The sequence below is a fragment of the Sphaerodactylus townsendi genome, linkage group LG01 (genome assembly GCF_021028975.2).
Source record: "Sphaerodactylus townsendi isolate TG3544 linkage group LG01, MPM_Stown_v2.3, whole genome shotgun sequence".
In the NCBI taxonomy this organism is placed as follows: domain Eukaryota; kingdom Metazoa; phylum Chordata; class Lepidosauria; order Squamata; family Sphaerodactylidae; genus Sphaerodactylus; species Sphaerodactylus townsendi.
This window is the reverse complement of record NC_059425.1, coordinates 100900317-100923974: the sequence shown is the minus strand read 5'-3', so window position 1 is coordinate 100923974 and position 23658 is coordinate 100900317. Positions and strand designations below refer to the sequence as shown.

The 23658-nt window shown below is 42.6% G+C and overlaps 1 protein-coding gene across 3 annotated transcripts in view; it reads left to right on the top strand.

The window, feature by feature from the left end:
- The window catches only part of SASH1 (SAM and SH3 domain containing 1), an 87441-nt gene that overhangs the window by 16016 nt on the left and 47767 nt on the right, over positions 1-23658 (top strand). The window contains exons 3-6 of one of the 3 annotated variants that reach the window (XM_048489068.1): positions 1334-1374; positions 2226-2312; positions 4789-4901; positions 7241-7342. In XM_048489068.1, coding sequence (XP_048345025.1) covers positions 2294-2312; positions 4789-4901; positions 7241-7342 — 234 coding nt within the window. In that variant the 5' untranslated portion in view covers positions 1334-1374; positions 2226-2293. Of the gene's footprint in view, positions 1-1333; positions 1375-1838; positions 2313-4788; positions 4902-7240; positions 7343-19715; positions 20023-23658 lie in introns of those variants that run through there. The other 2 variants (XM_048489060.1, XM_048489077.1) reach the window with 2 other exon arrangements.

Genomic DNA, 23658 nt, shown 5'->3' with positions numbered 1-23658 from the left:
GTTAAGAGCTCGTGTATCTAATCTGGAGGAACCGGGTTTGATTCCCAGCTCTGCTGCCTGCGCTGTGGAGGCTTCTCTGGGGAATTCAGATTAGCCCGCACACTCCCACACACGCCAGCTGGGTGACCTTGGGCTAGTCACAGCTTCTCGGAGCTCTCAGCCCCACCTACCTCACAGGGTGTTTGTTGTGAGGGGGGAAGGGCAAGGAGATTGTAAGCCCCTTTGAGTCTCCTGCAGGAGAGAAAGGGGGGGATATAAATCCAAACTACTACTACTACTACTACTACTACTACTACTACTACTACTACTACTACTACTACTCTTCTTCTTCTTCTTCTTCTTCTTCTTCGTCTTGGAAGTGTAGTTCCCACCAGGCTATTTTCAGCCTGAAGGGAACAGGCCACTTCTCCAGCCTGCACTATTTCACAAAGGTGGGGGGCAAGAGGGGGATGCCTCAGGGGGGCGGGGGCGATTTCCCGGCCCCCGGCGCACACCCGGCGCAACGCACACACCTCGGCCCCCTGGTAGCTCCACCTCTGGTTGGGCCACCTGACTACAAGCTCTTTTCCTTTCATGAGGGAGAAATGCTTAGACATTGTGGAGTGAAGGTAGAAAATAGCAGTACTACAAAAGGAGCTAAGAACACTTGTTTCATGGGCCTGGATGCTCCAACTCATAGTACTTCCTATAAAACTTGCCAGGGGTGGGGTGAGAAGGCAGGCTTAATGTGCCCTGTTCTCCAAAACAATATATAATAACAGTTATTTACTTATTATATTATGCTAACAATTGATATTATTTGATATATTGCTAGTCAACCCTTGATTTCAATATCCTGCATCTGATTTTAAACTCCAGGTACCAAATAGACAACTTCCCATAAAAATATTGTGGCTCTTGCAGAGACAAGGCTGCAGATGTAGGAGCCAACTGTAGGATTAAATACGTAGTGTATATTTTGTAGTACCAAGGCCTTTTTGAGAAGTTGCTCTGCTCATTTTCTGTGAGGCTTACAGGAAGGGGGAGGGGAGAGTAAAGGACATTCTTCCACATGTTCTCCTTTGACCCTGTAACTTTAACTCTTTTGTCCTCCATACATATCTTTCTGCATCAGTCACAGGAAGCTTGTTTCAGAGCTTTCTGACTGGAGCTGAGCTAATGCCTCTGTATAAGTGTGGCTGGAGCTCAGAGACAGATACTGGCTGCAGTGTGCAATCAAAGAAGGAGAGTGGGCCATTCTGCATTCTCCAGATCCTTGCTTACTGTAACTAGACAGCTCCTATGGGACATGCGAAGTTTGCTGCAATTACTCTGTCTCTCTTTTGTGTTTTAGGCTCTCCCTTCATAAATCAAGTTCTGAAGAAAGTTCTATAGGTTAGTATATTTCATCTGATGTAGTACTTTTTGCTCTTTCGAAGACCATTTTGGATGACCTATCTCATTGTTTACAATCCTCTTGGAATAATTTGTTTTCCTACTCCAGGAAAAACATTCCTCACAAAAAGATTTTTTTTTTGATCAGTAAGGATTATTGTACTAGTATTTCCCTTTCAAATAGCATTTCCTTGGACATTTTATCTATTGCTAGCTGGACAAAGTTAGGAGAGAGAGGTGTTTAATCTCTGGAAATGCAAATATGAGATACAAACTACCCTGTCCTCCTCCTTCTATCCTTTAAAAATTATCTCATTTGACAGGGTCAGATTCTCTGAGCCATTCTGACTTAGTTGTTTTATATTCCAACTTGACTTTAAATGCAAGTAACTAAAAAAGTGCACAAATAATTTGAATCTCAAAAATAAATAATAGTCTAGCCAGGGGCAGGGTGAGGGGAAACCGTGCCCAGGATGCACGCCTGCCCTATGCCCCTGCCACCGTGTCACTCGCCCTGCCCTGGAATGTCCCCTCGATGGCCTGACTACGCGGTCACCGTTGCTCCGCCCAAGGCATCGCACCCCCCCCCATCCCATGGACACTACACCACTGAGTCTAGCAACACCCGCTACTAAATTAGCTTCCTCTAAGAGAGAGAGAAAATGTAGAAAATGCAATTATATTGTAGGGTTTGATGTTGACTTCAACAGCTACATTAACATTGACATTTTTGCCAGCCAAATTCAGAAAAAGAAAAATAACTAGGAAAAAGGAAAGTGACGATAAAAAAATATTGATTGCACATTTTTAAACAAGTAAAATGCTTATTTTTTTTCTGTGTTTCCCAATAGGTAAAGCAGATTGGAAAAAGAAGAACAAGTATTTCTGGCAAAATTTCCGAAAGAATCAGAAGGGGCTAATGAGGCAGTCTTCAAAAGGTACACATTTTAAAACGTTGGTCTACTATAAGTCCATGCTTTAATGTCTTAAGGAGCTCCTTAAAGCTAATGAGTCTTTAACCTGAATATACGTTGCTAAATAAGTTTACAGAAATGGCCTCAGTTCCCTGATGGTACTTGTTTGTTCAATATTATTCCTGCAGTTTTAGAAAGTTGCTTCATATGCTGTGGCTTTCCAAACCTTTTCTGGAGATGTAGCATTATTCAGAACCCTTCCATATTAATTTCAGGTTTAGCCAGGGTTGAAGGTAATGGTCAGGTCACACAGCTAAATTGTATCAGTGTAGAGAAACATCTTCAGTTCTGGTTATGGTGAGTTTTCCGGACTGTGTGGCCATGGTCTGGTGGATTTTGTTCCTAACGTTTTGCCTGCATCTGTGGCTGGCATCTTCAGAGGTGTATCACAGAGAAAAGTCTGTTTCACACTGTGTCTGAGACACAGTGTCTTCTCACTTAGACACAGTGTAAAACAGACTTTTCTCTGTGATACACCTCTGAAGATGCCAGCCACAGATCTAAGCCTTTGTCAGGAACAAAATCCCTGAACATCCACACAACCCGGAAAACTCCACAAGAGGCTCAGTTGAAACCGGCTCATTGATAGAAGCCTTCAACAATACCTTCAGTTCTGGCTGTTTGTTCATTCGGTATTTCTCAGAACTCAAATGTGACTTAAGTATGCTTAAAATTAAGGTTACAGACTGAGATCCTGAGTGCAGTCACAGTAAAGGGAACCCTGGTGAACTTAATTACAGTTACAAACCATTTACGAAAGATTGGTAGCCATGTTAGTCTGTCTATAGCAGTAGAAAAGAGCAAGCATCCTGTAGCATGAGTGAAGCAATTTTGAAAACCAATATACATCAAATAATGGTATGTATTCAGTCATTTATTGCTTGAGTCTGAACTGTGAGGACTGGATATCTCTAAGATGTCCGTTTTTTCCTCCTGCTGTTTGACAATGAACTGAAAAACCAGATGGTGGCCAAGTGACTGCAGCATGAATGCTGAGTTTTCCACACCGCTAGGTATATGTAAACTTTCTCTCCTTCCTTCTGCTTCTGGGTATGTGTAATACACACATACAGAACATAATACAGCTTGCCAACATCAAGAGACGTCTATGCTGATATTTACTTTTCTGGCTTCATCTTACATTTGAGATGTCTTCACACTTCATTAAAACTTATTTGGATAATTTGAAATATCTCAAACACTGTTTGGATAATGTTAATTTTACGCATGGATGGTATTATAGTACATAAGTGTTTAAACATTATCTAAATTTAGGGTGTATATTAGTTGATCAAAATAATTAAAAATTTCAAGGAAAATAAGAATTTTCTCACAACTTCATCTGATATATTAGAGATTTTCCAACTACTCTGTGACATACTCTGCTTTCTGTTAAATCAAGTGATACTTGAGTTATCTGAGGACTATAATAATTAATTTACTGAAAATCTTACATTCAGTTAAATTATCTGTGTGGATTTTTAGTATTATTGACATTAATAGTGTTGGATGGTATCCACACTTATTTACTTAATATGTGATTTATGCTCACTATTCGACACAGTTACATAAGTGAATGATATTTCTCTTCTTTAGGTAAATAACATGATGGATAAAGTTTACTGAGTCAAATTGGGCTGAATAGTGTGGCTATTTAGGAAGAAAATGTCTGAATAACAAACATTTCTGATATTGGTCAAGTTGTGCACTCCCATCCCCAGTAATTATCATGTGCATTATCACTGGAACATTAAATTTTTTCCTAATAATTTTTAAATGCATGTTATTTATGTAAAAATATTGTGGATAAATGTATATTTGTTGAGATTTAATTTAACTCTATTGAAACAACCATCAGCTGCATCTTGCTTCTTTTCTTTGAGTGCAAGCTGAGCAACAATGTACTATATTAAAATGCAGCAATTCTTCTATCCTAAGCTCAGGATTTAGGTAAAGTGCCATTTTATGCCACAGCCATTTGCTATATTATCCTGTCAAATATAAACACTTCCTAAGATATGAGACACAGTAAATACAGTACATCTGTATTAAATGTAAAAGAAACATCTTCAAAATGCAAAAAAAAAGCTTTTTTAAAACTACCAGCATATCAGGGTTTAGATAAACTTCTCTTTTGCTGTTCTGCCATTTTCTGCAATGATTTTGAGTCATAATAAATGTATTCTAGGCCATGCCTTCTTTGTAAGCTGTATTGATCTGAGAAAGCGAAATAGGTCACTGGAGAGAAATGGGTTTCTCATTGTTCCTGTTTTCAAATAAAAATATTGGCATGTCCCTCAAAATATAGATTAACGTTAACCTAGATAACTTGACTAACTTTGAAACCAAGATCAGAACACAGAGGAGATCATAATTCAGTGGTACACTTGATTTTGCTTTGTAAAATATTTATTATTCAATTTTTTTTATCTTCCTTCAGGAGAAGATGTTGGTTACGTGGCCAGTGAGATCACAATGAGTGATGAGGAGCGGATCCAGCTAATGATGATGGTTAAGGAAAAGATGATCACTATTGAGGAAGCACTTGCCAGGGTATGTATTGGAAATAGTTCTTTCTTTACTTAACTTTCTTTTATTTATTTATTTACTTACTTACTTACTTATTTACTTATTTATATTTCTAGGCCGCCCATCCCAAAAAAGGGCTCAGGGCAGCATACAATCAATAAAACAATAAACAAACAGCAGTAAAACGCTTAAAACCACTACAACCATAAAACATCAGCAGAATCAATAAACAATTAAACCTGAGTTATGTGAGCGAACTGCCATAATTACTGGGAACAAAACAACATGGGGGACTCTGGTTGATGATTTCATGCCTTTGGGAACTTAGAAGAAATAAGGTTAGAAAAGATATAACTTCCTGAACTTGTCAGTAGCCCTTTCCGCACGGGCCATTAACAGCGCCCTGGGGATGGCAAAAACGGCGTCCCTGGGGAGCTGTTCACACAGCAAGGTTTACGGAAAATGGCGGCTTTGAGCCACTGCCGTGCGAACGGCAGCAGCTCGAAGGCGCCATCCCTCCCTCCTCTGACCGGTCGACCTACTGTCTCTGTGGCCATCCGACGCGTCGCCGAGGCCTGGGGACACACCCCTCCTGCCCTGCGACGCCGGAGCTGTTGCACAGGGCAGGGGGGGCGTGTCCCCAGGCCTCGGCGACGCGCCGGAAGCCACAGAGACGGTGGTTTCTGGGACCGTTTGTCATGTACGCCGACCCAACCCCCATCGTGGCCGTGCAGAAATGGCCAGAGGGAGGCTAGAATGTGTCCGGGCACATAGCTCTGAAGTAAGCCAGGGTTGTGATTACGGTAGTCATTGTCAAATTCCAGTGTTCCAAGTGTGCTTTTACTGATCAGCTAAGTGGTACTCACAAACATATACACATGTGTGTATCTGCATGTATGTGTGTATCTATATATAGATGAATATGAATATATGTGTAAATTGCATCATAGCTTAAATAAGCATAAACACTCAGCAACCCTGCTGTTAAAGGTGCTGTCGACCTTGCAGTCATGCTTTAAAGCTAAAATTTAGTTCACACTTACCTTTCTCTCCATTAACTTCAAGAGGGATGATGTTCTCCCCTAATTTACACATTTGCCCATTAGTACTCCTTCTTGGAAAATATAAACATTAGTTCCTTTCTAGGAAACTGAGGCTGCACCCTTACCAATACTGTTATGGGAGTAAAAGTCACTGTATAAAACAGGGCTTATTTCTGTGTAGACTCTAAGTTGTTCCACATACACAAACACCCATATCTGTGGCCTTTTCCATATGCACAGCTTACCATAGATTGTCCTAGTGGTCAAACCTTGTGTCTTGGAAGTGTTTTCTGTGAAATCATCCTGTACATCTCCATTCCCCTCCCCCCATTGTATTCTCTCCTGTCTCTTCTGTTGTCTTTATTCCACATGCTACTTCTGAAAATGTATTATTCCCAATGGTGATGGGATGTCATCCATGACACAGAAGAAACAATCCTCGCTTTCAGACATTTTCTCCTCCCCCTCGTCCTCCATTTTTGAAAGGAATTTAAAAATATTTTTTCTCTTATTGCATTAGTGATGCAGTGTAAGGGCACAGGCTCAAGCCAGGTCGATTGTATCAGCTTTGTCCATTTCATCCTGAATGCGCAATATCACGTTGATAATGGAATTTGCTTTTGCAGGAAGAAATTGACAAGCAACTCCTGCAGCAAGGATGGTGCTTTACTGCAGCAGTCACTTGTCAATTGCCTCCTGCAAAAGCAGCTTCTGTTGTTAATTTCACTCACTCCAATTGCAGACACAGTGTCTCTTCACCTTAACATGACATCATTCATTTCTGATGCAATTGTCAAAGCTGATCTTTTCAACCTGGTTTGTGCCTTTGCCTTTATGTTACATTATTAAAGTGATACAGATTTTTTTTAAAAAAATCCTTTTGAAAATGATTGAAGGGGAGATTGGGGGACCACATGGCAGCATGGATAAGGGTCAGGTGTTTGGTGGGACAATTTCAACATGATTGCATGCTCAAGAGAAGATGGTTTGAATACAGATTGGAAAAAAACATTGTGGTAAAAGTGTTCAGGAAAACAACAGAGGAAAAATGAAGTGGAGGAAAAAATGTAGCATTTGGTGACAAGATACGTTGTAAATAACTTGCGAGGAATAGCCTATGTCTGTGCTCCTTTTGAATTTTCTGGGAAGTGGCAAGAAGTACTATCACAATAACAGTGTATAATATAAACAGAGTGAAATCTATAGTTCTGGGAGATCACTTTCTTTTTACAGTAATTTTCTGCTGTAAAAGATGCAAATGTTTAAACAAAATTAGAATGAGATAAAATGATTGTTAAATATATGTCACTTTAATTTCAGCTTAAAGAATATGAAGCACAACATCGGCAGTCAGGCAGCACGGACTCTTCTGATTGGCCTGATGGTCCTTACCCAGGTTTTGATAGTTCTTCTAATTGTAATGTAAGTAAACTGCTCTGTAATGTTTCTAGACAATGATGCTGATATGTAAGAGCACATGCATTCAAAAGCTAGATCAGATATACTTAAAGTGCTAAAGAAGGTTAACCCAGTGAACAGGGTCGTTTCTCCTAATTTGAAATGGGAAAACATCTTCCACACAACTCCAGATATAATGCTTATTCGGTAAAAAATCGAATCTTCCTCATTTGGCCATCAGTAGCTGTCAGATATAGTATTAGTGTTCTTTTTGTCCATCACTCAGTACACATTGCTTTCCTAAATCCCTCTTCGTTTAAATGGATGATAGCCTTACTTCCAAACCAACTGGTTTTCACCAAGAAGAAACTGTAGATGCTTTTGAAGCAGTTACTCCTAGGTAACTGATGGGTATCATATAAAGTGAAACGTTTTATTACCATGATTAGTCTTTCTAGGATACGATTGCCATGAGTGCAAATAACTAGTGAATTTTGGCTTCCAGTCTATTGTAAATCCACTGTGCTTTCATGCACAGAGTTTGATACTGTGGAAACAACCACAAAAGCCAACATTTGGGCATTTGTATGGTGAAACTGAATTGTGCACCCCTTGGGAACCACATTTGTGAGTATCTCCAATGCCTTAAAATAGATTTAGACAAATTAATGAAATTTATCAAGAGTTATTAGCCACAATGACTAAATGAAATAGCCAGTGTCCTGAACTGGGTCTGATGTGGGTCTGTCTGCCCCACGAACCCTCCCCACCACCACCAGCTTGCCCAGGGAGCCTGAAGCCCAGCCATACCTCTGGGATGGGCTACAGTGACAGAACTGGTGAGCTGGCGGGAGGCAGGACCCGCCAGCAGACGTGGGAAGCCCTGAGGCAAGTGGTGACGGTTCAGAGGTGGTGGGCCGCAGCAGAGGTCCACTAATCAGCTGGGAAGCACAGCCAGGCGATACTGCAAGTGAAGAGGGTGGGCGATACCTGCCCAAAAGTGGCCATGCCTCAGCATCTGAGGCAAGGCTTGAGGGAGGTGATGGGTAGGAGGAGGCAGGCTGGGGAGGCAGGCAGCCCGGCTGATTAGAGCCCTGATGGGAGGCCTCAGAGTCACTCAACACTGAGTGGCTGGGATGGGATGGGCTGGGCTGGGATGGGATGGGATGGGATGGGATGGGATGGGATGGGATGGGATGGGATGGGATGGGATGGGATGGGATGGGATGGGATGGGATGGGATGGGATGGGATGGGATGGGATGGGATGGGATGGGATGGGATGGGATGGGATGGGATGGGATGGGATGGGATGGGATGGGGGGAGCAACCGCATAAAGAAAGCAGGGTGGGGCATGGCCGGGAAGGAATAGGGCAGAGGAGACTCACAGTGCAGAATCTCCCTGACGGGGCCAGAGTGGGGCACTTGCCTTCTCTGTGACCTATTCTGAGGCCAACCCTTCCCATCCAACCTGGAAACCCAGGAAAAGAGTGAGGGAAGTGCAGGGAAAGCAGGTGGTAGTGGCAGGTGCCTCACAGCCAGGTTTAATGGAAGTATGTCACTGAATACTGATGGCTAAGGAAAGGCAAAGAGTAGGGCTCAGGAAGGGGGAAGCAAACCAAGCTCTGCTCATTTCTCTCTGCAGACAGGTTACAGGACAAGATGTATCATTTGTCCAATCCAACAGGGCACTTCTGCGTCTGCTGTGTGGCATTTGAAAACAGCCTGAATCTAATTTTGCTCATAGTAGCTATTTCCAGTGTTCATTACCAAATATTTGCCTCTTCCAAACACAGTACAAGTTTTTACTACTTAAATATTTTGACTGCTGTCCTGTGTCTAGTTTCCATGTTTGTTTGCTATGTCCTAAGGGCTTAGAATAGATAACTGCCCTATAGTTGTACCTTAAGTAGCTTCCTATTCCTAGCTTCCAAGGCCAGGTTGAATTTTTTAAAAAGCATTTTCTTTATTTAGGAAAGGCTTGCAAGTTTCGATAAGTATCTAGGAAAAGAGAATTTGGAAGTTGGTACAGCTGTTGGAAACAATAGTCTGTGGTTCAGATGTACCACCAAGCCATCTTTTGATTGTCTGTGTATGAACTCTGCAGTCCTGTGCTCCCTCACTCTCTCCACCATGTTTGGTGTCAATTTATGACCTCACTCTAGTGCCAACCATGGTTTGCTGTTATAGCTAAACTGGCAAACTGTAGTCACCTACCAAACCAATATTGCCAACCAGGATCAAAACATCTATATATATAAAAAGCAAACAGTGACTTTGTTAGTCACTCCCTAACGCCGAAATGGCTGGACGGATCACCCCCAAATTTTCACATGACGTTCCTCCCTGTTGCGGGCAGGTAATCAGACCTTCAAATCGCCAAAAGTCCATACCTGAGCCAGGTAAAACGTCTTTTTCCTGGCGCACCAGGCCATGAAGCTGGCTGTGTTTAACTGTCACCCTTAGAATGTTCGTGCAGCCTGTCTGTGGCCTGAGGGCTTAGAATGTTCGCTCAGATGGGCAGAGATGAGCAGTTAAAACAATAAATAGGTAATACTGTTAGGTAATACAAGTGGAAGTGAAACACATACACACTTTGCCGTGTGAGATGTCAGGTGGGGTCCCCCCCTCACACGCAGGTAACTTTCACTTTCTGTGCCTCACCCACTGCTACCACACAATACACATCCAGCTCATCCTCACACACCTCACTCTGCCCTCCCTCACATCCAACCACCACTTACCCACTTCCTCACCCATATGAAATTACTTACAAAACTCTCTTTCACTAAAAGAGAGCTGGAGTTTGCCCCTCCCAGCCAGGAATAAATGCACAGGGTGGAGGCTGACCAGCACTGCCTGGCTAAACCCGGCTGCACATGGCCCTTTAAGAACCCAGGGGAGCTGGCCTGCGATCTGAGCGCCTCACCCCCCTGCCTCTGCTGCCTGACTGGGATAGCCTGCTTGCCCCAGTTCTGCCTTACCCAAGCCAGGACTGTGCGTGTCAACCAGCCTCATGGACAGCGGGATTCGCACTCTGGACAGTTCCGTTGTGGAATGGAAAGGGTTACCTTATACTAAAAACACAAGGCACCACCATATAACAATGTGGATTGAAAAGGGAAAGAGGGATTCCATTTGACCACCCCACAAGGCTATACTGCGGATCATTGGACCTGCATGGACATCTGTGTGGGTTGCAGACTGTGATGAGAAGGACAATTGCCACAGCAACGCGTGGCCGGGCCCCGCTAGTAGTTTATAATGGGTTTAAACTGAGGCCAGTTTTCTGTTTCAGCAAACTGTGTTCATCCTATTGAACACACAGAAATTCACCAAATGCCAAATAATGGATCAGTGTTCTGTCTGAATATCTTGGACAGGGTTCACATAGGTTACATTCTGCAGATGTCTAATTTTAAAATATAAATTGATACAATTATCTCAAATCATGTCATTCTTGATGCATGTTTCTTATTTGAAATGTCACAAATTGCATTCATCCCATATGTTTTAAATCATGTGTTTTTGTTAGAATATGATATTTAAGGCAGCTGTAACATTTGCTAGATAGAGGTGAGGGACGGTTAGTTTCTTCGGCTTTCTGTTCATCGATAGCAAGCAGATAAAAGAGAAAAGCTACCATCCACTGAGCAGAATTTAAAGCATACAGTGAATATTGTATGTGTGTGTGTGCATACATTCTTTTTTGAAGGAAGAAAAACAGATTTGCATACATATAGCTGAACACCCCATTTTAAAAAAAAGACTGCTGCTAGTTGACATGTGTTACACTGAAGGGATCTAATTTATATTGATCTTGCTCCTTCCCCTCAACCTCCTGTCATTTACATTTTTTTCTAATGGCAAATTGAGATGTTCAATCCTTCACTGAGCTACAGTACAAAAGCAATTAGTAAGGGACAAGGTGCCATGTCCTCTGTGTCTGTGGAAAGGCTGCCCTCTGTTGTCACAGTGCTGCTAATTCTAGGCTCAGTTTAGAGAATCCCATTTATTCTTTTTTTATATGCTAAATCAGCAGCTGTGTTGGATTTATGCCAGACGTATGCCCATTAACATTTCATCTTTTCATTGTTATATGTCCATTTTATACTTTAGTCAGTATGCATTATTATTAATGTCTTTGCCATTCCAGTCATGTCCCTCCCTTCTGAGACGAAGCTAATGCACCTGTATGAGGCTTTGATGTTTGCTTTTCTCCCCAAGCCTGACATGCACACACACATTGCTGTAGTACATCCGGATTTTGGGGGGTCGCTAGGATGAGGGCTGTTCTTGTTACCCCTCTTCAGGGGGTGTCTCTGCTGAAAACGGTTGTCTGAACGCCTTGTCCTAAATGTCTCAATATTTTCCTCTTCCCTTGTACGCCATATTTAGAACCCATCAGTGCTACCTTGTATGGTTCTGACTTCTAGCAAACTTCAACGGTAATACCCTGGCTCTCACTAACAAATTTCAAGTTCCAGCTCCACCAGAGTGGCATCTATTCCCCCCCTCAATTCTAACTTTGAATCACTCCAGGAAAGGCAAGGGATCCTTACAAGGGCATAAAGTGAGGTGAGACATCAAGAGGCTTCCTGTTTGAAAGTATTCTCACTTCAGCAGTACTCATTTTCGTTAAAGCGCTGAACCTGTCCTCTCTACAGGAAGCTAACACAGCCTTGGAAGTGGGGTGCTTAAGAAGGGACTTGCTAAACACTTTCAGGATAATGTGCATCACTAATTATTTGGTGAGATTTTAGGTTCTCATTTTTGTTTTGTTGTGTTGTGTTTTTTTACGATCTTTGAACCCAGTCTACTAACTCCATCTCTTGAGGTGAATTTACTGTTCCTTGAGTCTCATATTTTGCCGAGAAACACTTTGGAACAGTGTGATTATTTACAAATCTGTTCAGGCTTCATTCCGTACCTTTCCATTGTTTATTTTATTGGACTTACACCCTGCCCTTCCCCATCTGATGATGGGCTCAGGGTAGCTTACAAATACAAAAATATTATAGAAAAATAAACATCTATCGGTACCAATAACATTTTCTCAGTTTAAATACCCCTGGCACCTATTGTTGCATCTTACACCTTACTGGAGATGGAAACAAATACAATAACTGTCACGGCTTAACCCACCCTAGGTACATTTCACTTATACACCAGGACCAATATAGGTAAATGGGAAAGGATCCCACCGGTAGGGTAGGTAATTTCATAAGGATATAAACATTGCTGCCTTGCCTCAACCATAGGCCTGGTGGAACATGTCTTCCTTACAAGTTCTGTGAAATTGTACTAAATCCCACAGGGCTTGGGTCTCAGCTGACAGAGACTTCCACCAGACTGGGACCAGAGTCGAAAAAGCTCTGGCTCTGGTTGATGACAGAAATATGCTTCTAGTATTAGGGACCACCAGCAGATTACTTCCAGTGGAGTGTGATGGCTTTAGGGAGTTATATGAGCTCCCAAAAGTATCTGGTGGGCCACTGCGAGTAGCAGAGTGCTGGACTAGATGGACTCTGGTCTGATCCAGCAGGCTCTTTCTTATGTTCTTAAATTGCGAGAGACAGTCCTGCAAGTCCAATGGTCCCAGACCATTTAAGGCTTTAATACCCAAACTCTGAATTTGATCTGCTGTTCAACTGGTAATTAGTGCAAACTGGTGAAGTACAAGTTGAATTTGTGATCTTAAAGACATTCCTGTAAATACCCTTGCCAGCACATTCTGGACCAGCTGAGGAACCACAGAGGTAGCCCTGTGTAGCGAGGGAACAGTAATCTAATCTAAAGGTAACCATTGTATGAATCACCATTATTAGGTCAGTACGAGACATGTAGGGGACCAGCTTTTAAATCTGGCAGAGATGGCAAAATGCCACTGTAGCTGTATTTGCAACCTGGTCCTCCATGGAAAGGGAGGCATCCAGAGTCTCACCCAGGTTTTTGACCGTAGATGTAGGTGTCAATTTCATCTCATCTAAGTTTGGCAGTTGGGATCTAAGCTCTGATTCTCCCCCACCCCACTTCAGGAACTCAGTCTTCAATGCATTGTGTTTCAACTGGCTGTTTGAAACCATTACACCAAGGCCCCCACACACCTGGCCAAATTGCCTGTGTCTGTCTAGCCTTCGATCAACTGATAGAGCTGGAAGTCATCTGCATATTTATGTCAACCCAGCCTGAAACTCCAGATCAGCTGGGGCAAGGGATCACATGTAGATGTGAAATAATATTGGGGGAAGGATTGCCTTCTGAAGGACTCCACACATCAGCAGATACCATGGTGTCCTCATGCTTGAGTGTTTGTGTACATTGGCTTATACCTCTGCATGAATTCTGTTAAATTGGGTTTTTTACTTTTAGGGGTGCCTCTATATGCATATGTGGAAGCCTATCTCACTTTGGGGTGGTGGGGTGTACAGGTCACTCTCACTTTTACCTTTGGTAATACAGTTCAGAGAGTTTCCTAGCCCAGAATTCAAATCCAGGTGTGCTTGAATTGTTATCCACATGCCTACTTGTGCTAAGAGCATGTTTGATACTGTGCCAACAGTCTGTCAGGTGGCAATGGAAGAAGAGATGCTTGCCAACAGAATTGATAGAAAAGGAATTGGAAACCGCTACATGTTCAAATTACATTTGTGCAGAGACAGCCCTAAAGGTTCTCAAGATAAGAGGCTGTTGGACAGAATGGTGAGGCTTCATTAATGTGTCCTTTATTCTATGTTAACATGTTGCCACATATTTTCTTCTTTGTTCCATAAGAGTAAAAACTGCATAATTCCTGATTTTATATTCAGTGGAAATATACTTTTCTCACTGTGAATCAGCCAGCAGGGGATGCTGTAAAAGTGATAGGTTTCGTGCTCTTTGTCTCATGTCACAGGCACACTCCAAATCCAAATCAAGCCCATCTTGAAACTCATGAGATCCATGCTAAATAGGGGAACACATTTTTACCCCAAAAGTCAATCCCATTTGTATCACATTAGCAGTAGGGTTTTCCTTTTGTTGCTTGTTAGAGTGGCTGCTAGTTTTCTTCTAGAACAGGGGTAGGGAACCTGCGGCTCTCCAGATGTTCAGGAACTACAATTCCCATCAGCCCCTACCAGCATGGCCAATTGGCCATGCTGACAGAGGCTGATGGGAATTGAAGTTCCTGAACATCTGGAGAGCCGCAGGTTCCCTACCCCTGTTCTAGAAAAACATTTTTTTTACCAAGGAATTGTACTTACTATCTTCATGACAGTTAAATTTTTTTTTCAAAGAATTGACTACATCTGTGTAAACATCACATAATGTCTTTTTAAGATTATGTATAGTTACGTCACAGAAGACAAAATCTTAATGTTCATTTCAAGTTGCACATGACTGCGTGCAACAAACCCCTATTTTGCAGAAGAAAAGCTGTTGCAAGGGAATAGCACTGCCCAGAGAGGGAATGTTTAATCCTTTTCACACCTTCCACTTTTCTACTGTCACAGGCATACCCACACCACCTTTTTTTCCAGATTTGTATTTACGATCCTATGTGAAAGAAAAAGTGGATGGCCTGTTCTAAGCATAGCAAACAGGACTTGGCAAATAGATATATCATAATCTTCACTGTTTGGTTCAAATAAAAAGTTGGTAATCTGGAATAGTATCAGTGATAAGGCAAAGATTCCATATAGTCTAGTTGCAGTTCTGTAGCCCCTCTACAAATTAAGCAGTCTACAAATTATTATTATTATTATTATTATTATTATTATTATTATTATTATTATTATTATTATTATTATTATTATTATTATTATTATTGGGTTTATAGACCACCCTCCCCCAGATTAAGATTGATTAAGATTGATAGTACTGTGCTCTTTTTTTCTTAGAACTGTGAGTTCTAGGAAACTGCAGTTGCCTGAAGTTGATATAAAATATTACTGTATACTAGGTAGGTTATTAGAGCTCTGTGTACTGCATGATAGGCAGTGTTTGTGGGATAATAGGGTAGAGAGGGTGGGAAAAGATCAAAGAATTTGAGTGAATTGTGAGGAACATGTGGTAGCCTAGAATGAATGGACTAGTGCGGAAACACCAAGCTTGACTTCCTGGTACTGAGGCCAAAAACAAACAAAATTAATTTCAACAGAGATAAATGTAAGATTCTACACTTAGGCAGAAAAAATGAAACGCACAGATATAGGATGGGTGATGGCTGGCTTGACAACACTACATGCGAAAGGGATCTGGGAGTCTTACTAGACCATAAACTAAACATGAGTCAGCAGTGTGATACGGCGGCCAGGAAAGCCAATGTGATTTTTGGCTATATCAATAGGAGTATAGTGTCAAGATTGAGGGATCTGACAGCAGCATTCGACCCAGCAGATTATGATCTATTGGCTCACTGCTTTGCTGGGACTGCCTTAAAGTGACTGATCTCATTTCTCTGGGGTCAGGGACAGAGGGTGGTGCTGGGGTAGAGGACATTTACCATGATATTCATTGGTGTGTTTGTTGGCAATCCTCTTCCAGATGCTGTTTAACATCTGAATGTGCCCTCTTGTCCTGTTGGTCCAGAGTTTTAGATTAGGCTGTCACCAGTGTGCTGATGATTCCCATCTGTACCTGTTGATGGATGGCCAACTGGACGCCACTCTAAATATTTTGGCCAATTGTTTAGAGGCCATGGTGAAGTGGGTTGAAGGAGAGTTGGCTGAAACAAAACCCATCAAAGGAGGAGATCCTGAGACTGAGTTGGGGACTCTTGTCAGGGACTGGTCACCTCCCAGCTCTTGACAAGGTGCAACTGATATCTTTGCTGACCATCAAGACCTTGAATGGAATACTTGGATGCCTTCTTGTCTATGGAGGCTCAACTCACAAATGTGACCAGGCTAGCATTTTATCACCTTCTCCAGGCCAGGTTGCTGGCCCACCCTTATAGTGCCCTACAGTAATCCAGTCTACATTAGACTACTGTAACTCACTCTACACAGGGCTATTCTTAATACTGATCCAGAAACTCCAACTGATTTAGAATACAGAAACTCCAACTGATCCAGAAACTCCAACTGATTTAGAATGCAGCTGGTTCAGATATTTTTTGGGGGGAAATAATCAACATCTTCTTACAGTTCATCTAGCTCTTTTATGGGCATATAGACCTATGGTTTCCAGCCTTTTTAACCCTGCAGAGACATTTGAAATTTTGAGATGGGTTAGTGAGCACCCCCACAAAATGGTTTCCACAGGAGACAGAGAAAATCTCAAAATGGCAGTTTTGGGGGAAGTAGCCAATACATAACACTTCCCCCTCATTTTGCAAAAGGATCAGAGGCGGGGAATAAAAAGAAATAATGGGCAAGTTGTGGGAGGGGAGAAAGAGAAGGGGGAGAACAGAAGGAGAGCCTAAAGAAGGAATGGAAGCATGGGCCCAGGTACTTACCAGTCCTCATGATCTTTCTGTGATTGTAGCTGCTATTAAAACCATGGAAACCCCTTTCAGTTGAATGAGGGAAGTCAGTAAGAAGACTTTGTTTCTATACCCCTCTTATCCCTACTCTAAGGAGTCTCCGAGTGGGGAGTCCAACCCATTTTTCCAGATTAGAGTCTACCAACCATAACCACTACACCACTAACAAGCTCTGCTTTGCAATGGCCCTGCCCACTTTCTGAAAAGTTCTTTAGGCACCAGAGAAGTACTAGGCACCATGTTCAGGAATCTTGGCATAGACCATAGTAAACTGCATGTATAGATACTTTGAAGATGAATTAAGAGCACTATCACTAGTTCTGATCTAAACAAAAGATCATAAGGCCTTGGCTGCCTCTCCTTTCCTTGAATTTGTTGGATTTGTTACAGAGACTTGAGTGATTCCCAGGTGAGACCATGGCTTCATAAAGGAGCACATAGCTTCAATGCAAAATGTTCTATGAACAATATCTGGCCAACGTGGTGTAGTGATTAAGACCAGGTGGACTCTAATCTGGAGAACCAGGTTTGCTTTCCCTCTCTTGCACATGAGCGACGGACTTGTCTCTGGTGAACCAGATTTGCTTCCACATTCCTACATTCCTGCTGGGTGACCTTGTGCTAATCACAGTTCTCTCAGTCCCATCTACCTCACAAGGTGTCTGTTGTGGGTAGAGGAAGGGAAAGGAGTTCGTAAGCCCCTTTGAATCTCCTTATAGGAGAGAAAGCGGGGTGTAAATCCAAACTCTTCTTCTAATTAAAGGCTCTTAAGTAGTATGCATTGGGAACAACCTTTTTTGTCTCTGAAGCAGACAGTACTATACTGGGTGGGCAAATGTTTGACAGCTTCATATGTCCAAGGAACATAAGTTGAATAATATCAGCATAATATCAGGTAGATGGCATAAATACCAGTCTGTGGTGTGGTGCCAACCTCCGTGTGGGGCCTGGAGATCTCAGTTCCCCAGGAGCAAAAGGTTTGTTTTGAAGGGTGAACTCTAGGCTATTATAACTGCCATAACTGTCCCTCCCCAGGTTCCATCCCCAAATCCCCTGGAGTTTGCCACCCTAGCCTATCTGCAACAAAAGCATAAGTGAATACACTAAGTTATGCTTGGTGAGCAAGAATTACCTGATTGTAGACAATTTCCTGTCCACTTTTAGTGTCTTACCTTGATAAACTGATAGAACTGAGAGTTTGTAAAGGGACAGAAAGTGTGAAAGCTCTTAAATTCGTTCTCCGGAACTGGTATTCAACTCATGTATTGAGTCCACAGAACAATCTTGGATTAACTGCTGCCATGTGACCTGAATAACCCAGGTTAGTTCAATCTTATCAGCTCTTGGAAGCTGAGCAGGGTTGGCCCTAGTCAGGAATATCAAGATCACTATGCAGAGGCAAACAATGAATGGCAAACCACCTCTGAAAGTCTTTTAACTTGGAAACCTGTGGGAGCTCCATAGGGCAACTGTGACTTGACAGGAAAAAATGTCACAATTGCCACCATTTTTGACTGCCCTTTGGAAGTACCTGGTGCTAGTGTGAACATAACTGCACCTTATGTCTCTCTTTTCTTGTACTTCATTTGCACTTCCTTCCTCTCATATCCTCATTGAGAACAGCAACAGCCAGCAAAGCAAGGCCACTCACTGGTTGGCTTGTTCCCCACTGCATCGTACGTTTTGGTGCTTGGCCCTCGTATGTATGTATGTATGTATGTATGTATGTATGTATGTATGTATGTATGTATGTATGTATGTATGTATGTATGTATGTATGTATGTATGTATGTATCATTAAACTTATTATACCACCCACCCAAAAGGGCTTTGGGCAGTGTACAAATTAAACACCATAAAATCCTAAAAAATTACAAGTAAACCGTTTAAAACAGAACCATCAATCATAGCACAATCATTGGAACCTCCTTCCCCCCTGAAAGGGGATTGGCACAATAATGGTAACAGTCAGTGGTATGGAGGGGATGGCACATCAGCGACCGGCCTCCCCAAAAGCCCAGCAGAACAACTCTGTTTTACAGGCCCTGCAGAACTGCTCTAGGTCCTGCAGGACCCTGATGGCCAGAGGCAGAATGTTCCACCAGGCGGGGGCCAAGGTGGTGAAAGCCCTGGCTCTGGTCGAGGCTAGTCACATCATAGAGGGGCTAGAAGCCACCAGCAGATTCGCAGAACACAGCGGCTGAGTGGGGACATAGGAGGAGAGACGATCCCTAAGACATAAGGATCCCAGGCCATGAAGAGCCTTAAAGGTCAAAAACAACACCTTGAAGGTGATCTGGTGTTCCACTGGAAGCCAGTGCAGTCGACGTAGCACAGGGGAGATATGATCCCTGATAGAGCCACCTGTGAGAAGCCATGCTGCAGCATGCTGGACTCGTTTCAGTTTCCGGATAAACCGCAAGGGAAGACCCGTGTAAAATGGGTTACAATAGTCTAATCTGGAGGTGACTGTAGCATGGATCACTGAGGCCAGGTCAGCCTGGGAGAGGTTGGGGGCCAGCCGCCTTGCCTGGCGAAGGTGGAAAAAAACCAGCTGGGCTCTGTGGGCCACCTAGGCCTCCATAGAAAGAGATGTGGCAGTTCTTCCAAAACAAATCTCAATATAAACTCTCAACTAACAGAGCTAAAAATGTGATCTGAAGAAGAGATGTATTTCTTAGTGCTTCTTCCCTTTGTCATTCTGATGACATTACTGTTTGATGGTTTTCTTATCCTTTTTCTCCCCCCTCCCCATTTTTTTTCTTTCATTTAAATCCCATTTGCAGTAATTAAGAAACTGAGGGTCAAGAACAGGTCAGTTAGCCTCTGTCAGTGAAACTAGGAATTGTTTCCCATGTACAACACTCTCTTTTTTCCCTTGTGGGGAACAGATTTGCTTAGAGCTCATGACTCTTTCTTTTCTTGCAAGTTATGCAGTTAAAGAGGAACTGGGGATGAGGGGGGAGATAATTGTGTGAGCACAGCAGCCAATTGATACTTTGACTCCCCACTCCCCAGTATATACATACCAAATAGCGGAAATGAGAGCCAGTCATACATCTGGTAATGCAACTCCTAAAAACAGGCATTTTGTGCAAGGGGTAGAATTCCAGTACAGTTCTGAAGAAGAGCTTTAAATCTAAAATGTAAAGAGTTACAAAGCCGAGAAAGGGAACTTGCAGCACTCAAGGGAGGATTATTCAGAACAGAGAGCAAGGCCTACTAAATGCCAGAACTGGTAAGTCATCAAGCATGTGGCACAGTGTTCAGAGGAGAGGCTGGGGAAAGGGAGAACTCCTAGAGATTGCATTTAACTTTGTCACAGTATGCTGGGTTTTTCTCATTCTTTTTAACCATCACATTTTATTTGTTCTTTTCTGTACTTCTACCCCTGAAATTCCCCCAGGTTTAGGGCTTTTGTAAATGATCAGGATGGATTGTTTGATTATGAATGAGTCCACCATTGTCAACCTTGTTTTAAAACAAATCAGAGGTAGAAGGACTGGAAAAAGTAGAAAAGTTGGGCCTCTGGAATATTCTGGCTCGGATAGTTAGGCAGAAAAAGGTTGATTTGGTACAGGCTGCAAGTATTGCTAGAAGCCAAATCCTATGTTTGTCTGTTAGACAAATACATTTCTAGGGTGAGACATAAAATCCACAGTGCAGACATACTGTCACACTTGTTTTCTGTCACCATTGTCAGTTGACAAAGGGTGGTTGCCTTAAAGAGATGAGTCAGTGCTCCGTATTCATGGCCCTTTTTTACATGCCCAAAGTTATGCCAATTGCCACCCAGGAAGGAATTTTCCACCAGACCAGATTGACCAGGGATACTGGAAGTGTTTTGCTTTCTTCTGGGCACAGAGCAGGCGTCACTGGGGAGTAGAGGCAGGTAGCTGTGAATATCCTGCATTATGCAGGGGTTGGACTAGATGACCTAAGAGGATGTGTTGTTGCTGTCTCTACTACCACCACTCATGTTTCATAAGCTTTAGTATAGAGTAGAATTAGACTGAAATGAGAGATTATATAATGAAATTTAGTTTAAAGCTTTCCAGATAGTTGCCAAATAGGCATCTTGCCACAGGAACCTACTACTTTGGCACATCTGACTACATAGTGGAAGCAATATAATTGATATTACTGAGGTTGATATTATGGCAGGGCATACCTGTCTCCGCTTCATTTATATGCAGTGCTTCCCATGAGTGAGGCACTGAATCATTAATGGTACAGATCTGCTTGAGGATTAGATTGTTATAATTTAAAATTATATCTGAAAGCGTCCTTATCCAGATGCTTCATCAATGCATATGGTTTGCTTCACTTATCTATATGGTTATGGCAAAGTGGAACAAAGTATGCAATGTGTACTTTTTCCTTCACTGGACAATTGCTTTCACATAAGAACTGACCTAATGTGGCTGAATGTTGTAATTCTGATGAGTTTTAAGCCTAACCTAGCTCAGCATTGAGGAGGTAGTTGATATATTACATTTTCCATCCAGCATAGTACATATGAGAGCCATCCCAGGAGTGTCCGAAAACAACACACTGGCTGCGGGGAGAGGGTAAGATCATTGCACTGGTAGTGAAAGAACGGGGGAGGCAGTGAGAGATCCACCCTGAGAGAGAGTGAGGCCACCACACATGCTCCCGCCTTGTTATATCCTTAGCATCGATACATAACATCATCACATATATCAGCGGACTGATCATTGCACTGTTCATGTAGCTATAGGAATTTTTTGAGTAGACACAGCTGGGGGCGGGAGGTTACTAGTAGGAATTGGGGTTGGAGTTAGTAGTAGGATAGGTTTCCTTGGCTAGTACTGTCCCCCTTAGTAAGTAGTCTGTTTCTTATTAGTTAGCCGTGTTTGCTTTAGATACTTATAGTGGGGTAACTATAGGTGCATCTGGGGGAGCTGATCAATTGTGGTTTATTCATAGATGTACCAGTTGTTAGTTGTTGTTAGTTGTTTTACCTAGGTCTGATTGTTATTGTTGCACTACTGGGAGGCCATGGTAGGGTCAGGGATTCCAGTTCTTATTGGGCAGGGGAAGTATGGTGCTAGGCCCAGGCCATATGAGAGACATAGGGTGAGATATGGAAATACTCGTGCTTTGTCTGACCTGCATCCTATCCCACGGGATATGGGGGGGGGGGCTGGAGCTGTGTACTCTGCTCTGTGGTTGGTGATGACAAATGCAAGGTCCATTTATAATAGACAGGATTTTCTCGGGGAACAGGATGTGGACCTTGCTTGTGTCACAGAGACCTGGGTGAGGGAGGGAAAGACAGTCACCCTCAATTAACTCACCCCAGTTGGCTCCGTGACAGTCCACCAACCTCGGATACAGGGTGGAGGGAGGCATGGGAATGGTTGTTCGGGATTCGATCTCCTTTAGGACATCCCCCGTCCCATTGATTGAAGGGACAGAGTGTTTAGGCTTCCATTGGGATTCCCTGGAGAGGTTGACTGTGTGCTGGTGTACCAGTCGCCTAGTGTGTCAGCAGACAGCCTGGCACGGCTCCTTGAGGTGGTTGCTGACTGGGCGTTGCAGTTTCTTAACCTGATAGTGTTGGAGGACTTCAACATCCATGTGGACTCCACCTCCTCTTCAGTGACCATGCACCTAGTGTCATCCATGGCAATGCTAGGCCTATCCCTAGTAAACATCAGGATTCCTACTCATCAAAGAGGCCTTACTCTTGACCTAATCTTTGTGACGGGTGTGTATGTTGTCCTAGCCTCTGTTGACAGAGTGCCATAGTCTGACCACTATATCCTTAAGGCCCAGATTGATACTGCCATGCAATGGGCATATTTTGGCTCACCTGTGGAGGCTCATGAATCCTGAGGGAATCAAGAATATCCTGTGGGATGCTTCTCCCACTGGTGCCTCTTTTAGTAAGCTGGTAGAGAACTGTGATACCAGACTCTCTGAAGCAATCAAGAAGGTTGCCCCAAGACGTCCTCATCATCTCCATGCCAAATCAGCTCCTTTGTGTACTGAAGAGCTGAGGAGGCTCCTTGGTATACAGAGGAGCTGAGGAGGATGAAACAGGAACTGAGTCGGCTTGAGCGAGTATGGCGGCGGGTTCGTGACAAAGAGATCAGATGCTCATATAGGTCTCTTATGAAATCCTACGAGAGAGCCATAAAGGAGACAGAGGGGGTTAATGAGGTTAGTGGGTTTTATAATTCACCATCTTGGACTGTTCTGCATGTACTGTATTAATTGTTTTTATTGTATTTATTATTGTTTTAATTTGCAGTAATTTTTTTATGCTGTTGAGCTCTTCGGGGATAAGCAGGATAAAAATCCCTGAGCTCTTCGGGGATAAGCAGGATAAAAATCCAGAAGGAAAGAAAGAAAGAAAGAAAGAAAGAAAGAAAGAAAGAAAGAAAGAAAGAAAGAAAGAAAGAAAGAAAGAAAGAAAGAAAGATGTGAATAAGATTGCTTGTTCCTAATGCATATCTATAGGTTACATATGCAAGAAAAAAACAAATAAAAAACCCAACCATGACTAAAGAAAACAAGAATAAGAAATACAAGTAGATTTTGTGTTTGTTTGTTTTCATGAGCCTGTGGTCCTTTCATTTGTAAATGTTGTTCTCTGCTATTGAGAATTAGTGGGAATGAGTTTTGAGGCAGTTCAGGAAATGATAGGAAATAGAGCAAGTAAAGAAAACAGGATAACTTTTTGGAAGGATGTATTGGGAACTGGGGCAGTTCTTACAGTCTCTTTTGTGGGTTTGTTTGTTTGGAAGCACAAGCTGAGGATTGCCAAAGCAGCAGTTAACAGCTGGGGTTTAGAGTTTTCTGACAATCTGAGGAAAGGTTGTTCCAGTTTACTATAAGTTGTTGC